This window comes from Nannobrachium achirus (assembly GCF_963921795.1).
Source record: "Nannobrachium achirus genome assembly, chromosome: 22".
In the NCBI taxonomy this organism is placed as follows: Eukaryota; Metazoa; Chordata; class Actinopteri; order Myctophiformes; family Myctophidae; genus Nannobrachium; species Nannobrachium achirus.
The window spans coordinates 52959274-52964273 of NC_137829.1; the positions used below are offsets into that span (position 1 = coordinate 52959274).

At 42.6% G+C, this 5000-nt stretch overlaps 1 protein-coding gene across 1 annotated transcript in view; it reads right to left on the reverse strand.

The window, feature by feature from the left end:
* The window catches only part of edar (ectodysplasin A receptor), a gene marked incomplete at both ends in the record, with an annotated part of 92596 nt that overhangs the window by 14500 nt on the left and 73096 nt on the right, over window positions 1–5000 (reverse strand). The window contains one exon of the mRNA XM_080753499.1: window positions 1521–1585. Coding sequence (XP_080609625.1) covers window positions 1521–1585 — 65 coding nt within the window. The remainder of the gene's footprint in view (window positions 1–1520; window positions 1586–5000) is intronic.

Here is a 5000-nt window from a genome sequence, read left to right on the forward strand (position 1 = left end):
TAAAGTGATAGTGTACTCCTGCTAGTGTACATACATAGTGTACTCCTGCTAGTGTACATACATAGTGTACTCCTGCTAGTGTACATAGTGTACTCCTGCTAGTGTACATACATAGTGTACTCCTGCTAGTGTATAGTGTACTCCTGCTAGTGTACATACATAGTGTACTCCTGCTAGTGTACATACATAGTGTACTCCTGCTAGTGTACATAGTGTACTCCTGCTAGTGTACATACATAGTGTACTCCTGCTAGTGTATAGTGTACTCCTGCTAGTGTACATACATAGTGTTACTCCTGCTAGTGTACATAGTGTACTCCTGCTAGTGTACATACATAGTGTACTCCTGCTAGTGTATAGTGTACTCCCTGCTAGTGGTACATACATAGTGTACTCCTGCTAGTGTATAGTGTACTCCTGCTAGTGTACATACATAGTGTACTCCTGCTAGTGTATAGTGTACTCCTGCTAGTGTACATACATAGTGTACTCCTGCTAGTGTACATACATGGTAAATGGTGCATTTATATAGCGCTTTTATCCAAAGCGCTTTACAGAGATTGTGCATTACATTCACCCATTCACGCACACATTCATACACGGTGGTGGAGGAAACCATGCAAGGCACCAACCTGCTCACCGGGAGCAATGTGGGGTTCAGAGTCTTGCCCAAGGACCCTTCCACATTAACTCAGGGGGAGCCCGGATTCGAACTGGGAACCCTTCGGGAACCCTTCGTGCTCTAATAACGGTTTCTCTACCCCTGAGCTATGCCGCCCCTTGTACACAGTGTACTCCTGATGGCATTTTGATGTTAAATGGCAGATTAGTCTGACAGTAACATTCCTCAGTGTTAATTTTAGTCTGAGTGAAAGAAAAGACAGACTGAACTGTCCTTCATACAGTAGGTTCTACCCACAGTTTGGAGAGGTGGAGAAACATAGGTTTTTGCTCATTTTACCATGCAAAGCTATGGAAACTGAAATGGAACCATGGGAATGGGTTTGCCACCTGCGAGAAATCCAGGGCCTACAGTTTTGCACAGAGCGTTGATTTATTGTCAAAAACATTGATTTCTTGTAAATGGATGGCCTGCTGCTAATACTATGAAACACCAAGCACGGGTGACAGGAATCTTGCAATATCAACATAAACATACAGCATCTGTATAATAGTATGCTGTTATACAAAGTACATTCTTTTTAGTTTTGAGCCATGAATATTATAGTTACGTATGTGTATATCATATGTTTTTTAACTGACACTTTTGACCACAAGGTGGCAGCCTCCAAGAGGAAACAAACAAATACCAAGAGAATACATAATTGCTCATAAAAACCACACCAGGGGGTCTAATGAAGTACTGTCAACCTCCTCGACACATGAAAACCAGACAAAGTAACAAAACTATGGCACCACCTCTTTAAGTAAGTTACAGCTTTAACAGTGCCCCCTGTCTTTGTCAGCCGGGAGTGCAGTGTGGTGATTACTGATTTTGTCAAAGTCTCTCACCTTTTCACGGTCTTCTGAAGAGGGGCTTTGAGTTTGTCAAACTCGTCTTTCTCCGCGTAGATCACCACGTTGTCTGTGAGAGAAGGCGAGAGAGAGACGGAGACAAACTGCGTTATAAATATTGTTTCTCACAGGCGGATCGGAGGAGGGGGGGGGGGGGGGGAACACAGTAATCCAAGAGCATTTTCCAAACAAACTGCAGATCACAGAGGATTTGTATGTCTTGAATCTTGAAGTCTTGAATAGAGGCTGGAATGCAGCAGAAAATAATTACACGATTGACTATTTGGTGCAAATGCACTCACATCATGGGGATAGACAGAGTCATGAGCGAAGTGGAACTGTGCGTACGTTTGTGCGTGTGTGCGTGTGTGTGTGCGTTTGTGCGTGCGTGCGTGCGTGCGTGTGTGCGTGTGTGCGTGTGTGCGTGTGTGCATTTGTGCGTGTGTGAGTGCGTGCGTGCGTGTGTGCGTGTATGTTGGCATTTTGGATGACTGGAGTGTTTGTGGGAGACAGCAGGCCCATTGCTCCAAGCCCAACCGGAGCTAGCTGTCACTCATACAGACACCAAGTTAATTAGGCCTTCAGATGAAAGACAGACGCTTGATTTGACAAGCGTGCGCGTACTGTACACGCACACACACACACACACACACACACACACACACACACACACACACACAAAGGGACACTGTGCACCGTGCCTACGTGCTCACAACTGTATCAAAACATGTAACCAAATGATAATGAACAGAAACCACACCAACACATTACATCAATTCTCCAATTACATTAAAACTGCTTAATTAGTGTTGTAACTGTATAAGTCTTTAGTTATGTATATGGTATGCTGGGTGCTTGTGGTTAAAGATAATGAACGCCCGCGTGTGTGTGTGTGTGTGTGTGTGTGTGTGTGTGTGTGTGTGTGTGTGTGTGTGTGTGTGTGTGTGTGTGTGTGTGTGTGTGTGTGTGTGTGTGTGTGTGTGTGTGTGTGTGTGTGCGCGCGCGCTCGTGCGTGCGTGTGTGTGTGTGCGCACGTGCTTATACAATCACAAAATATCCAAGCAGTAAGTCAGTCTGGGAGCTAAACAAACGTTGCCTGGAGCTCCATGTGCGGCCGCAGCGTTCTAACTTTAACATTTCTCCACGCTGCACTCATCCTCACCGCACAGCTGGAATGCACACCACAAGACCTGTCTGCCCCCCCCCCCCCCCCCTGCCCACACACACACACACACACACACACACACACACACACACACACACACACACACATACATATGTATACACACATACATATGTAATACACGCAGTACGTGTGCATGCAGACATGTCACAGAACAACAAGGTACAAAGAATTCATAAACTTCATATTGAGAGAATATTGAGCAGAACCTGTGAGTTCGCATTGCGATGCGCCGCTTGTAGATCTGCTATTTTTGCTGCCTATGTGCGACACACATTCACTTGTGAAAAAAGAAATGCGTAAAAGTTGAAATATGGAGATGAGAGGTTTCTAGTCTACCTGACAGCCATGATACAGTATGCTTTAGGGCTCACAACGCCTCGCGTGTGAGCATGTAGATCAGCTTAGAGGTATTAAAGATTTTAAAGAACTTTATGTTGGTTTGTTTACAGTAGAGTGAGAAAACAATGTTTCACGTTAAGCTAATCATCTGGGGACCCCCCAAAATAATTGGGGGGTTGTGTGTGATGTGATGACGTCATCAAACAATAAAGTCGACTTCAACTCAACATTTTACTAAGTCGAGTCGACTTGCACAAGTCGTTAATGCCCTAGTATGTATTGTAGGCCTATGTATGTACTGTACTGTATAGATGTGCTAAAACTAAAAATTAAAAAAAAAAAAAAGATTTAAAATAGTGAAAATATATTTTCAATAGTTCTGTGCAACAGTCTTATGTGATGAGGCAGGGTTTTAATTTAGAAAAAAACGTGGAAATTTGAAATTGGTGATACGAGTTTTCTCTATGTTGTTAAATTACAGTAAAATAACTACAAATCTGTCCTGGTCAGGGTTAGCTGAGCTGGTCTGTCCAATGCTTTATCCACTTACTGTAAGCCCTACCATGAGTAGCAAAAATGACTTGTGTATATGCTAGAGCATTAACGACTTATGATTTTTGCAAGTCGACTCGACTCAGTAAAATGTTGAGTTGAAGTCAACTTTATCGTTTGATGACATCATCACATCACACACGACCCCCCAATTATTTTGGGGGGTCCCCAGATGATTAAAGTTATACTATGTAACTTCTTTTATAAAACATATCTTAAAATTGTCCTAACTATTAAATCGCTAAAGTTTTAGAACTCCCACTCCGTTAATTTCAGCCCCAAAGGCCTTTTCTTTGTATGTTTTCTACTTAGCCGTGACAGGGGCGGGATTTTGCGGCAAAATGACGTCATCTGCATCATCCGTATACGTTGTGTATACGTTGGCCAATCACATTGCAGATCATACACACATGATACACTACCGGCCAATGACAGTGCATCTTGAGGTCTCTTCAGGAAATAGCTTGCTTCAACAGCTTTGTTTACACTGGTCTAGAAGTCTAGCCTGTAAACCTCCCCAACGCCGGTCCACAGAGGGACACTACGGATGCGTGGCGACTTGGCGAGGCGGGCGAGGCGGACGCGGGGGTCTGAAGGCCCGGTCCGCGGCGAAAAACGGCAGAAAAAAGCAGACGCGACCGCGGTTTGCTATAGCGCTACTGACCACTAGTTGAGCAACTTACACAGTATAGCTTTAACTTAATGTGAAACATTGTTTTCTCACTCAACTGTAAACAAACCATCCAAGTGTATAGAGGGTATCTTCACATTTCTAAAGTGCCAATTTAAGGACTTTTTAATACCTCTAAATGACAAATTAAACATTATCCAAATTGTCAAATATATAGAGGCAGAAATTTGCGAGGCGTTGTGAGCATGTAGATCTGCTATTTTTACAATAGAAAGATTTTTTTTTCCAACTTCGACTTTCGACTTTCTCTGGTGGGAGTCGAATTATGTAATGAAGTCAACTCAGTCGACTCGTCGACTTTTTCGTTAATGCCCTAGCATATGTTCACATGTGAAATAATATAAAGATTAAAAGAAAAAAAAAAGTAGAACATATTGTTTAAATGTTTGTTCCTCAGGACTTTCTGGCCCAAGAGATTCTGATCTCGTTGAGACTGCCCGTTTAAAGGATAAACGCACATGAATAATGTACAAAATAAAACTGCTTGAATGAAATGGACCTGCTGCTGCAGTCTTTAGACACATTCCGTGGCAGGCAGGTACGGTTATGAATTATTCATATGGCTGATATTTATTCATGTCTCTCAGCTCAATCAGTGGTGTCATTGCGGTCAGTGAAGAATGCAGTAAGAATAAATATGTCGGTTTTGGAGCAACATTTGGATTCTTTTTTTTTTTTATCTTAATTTTTATCCCACAATTTTGTAACCCATTTTTT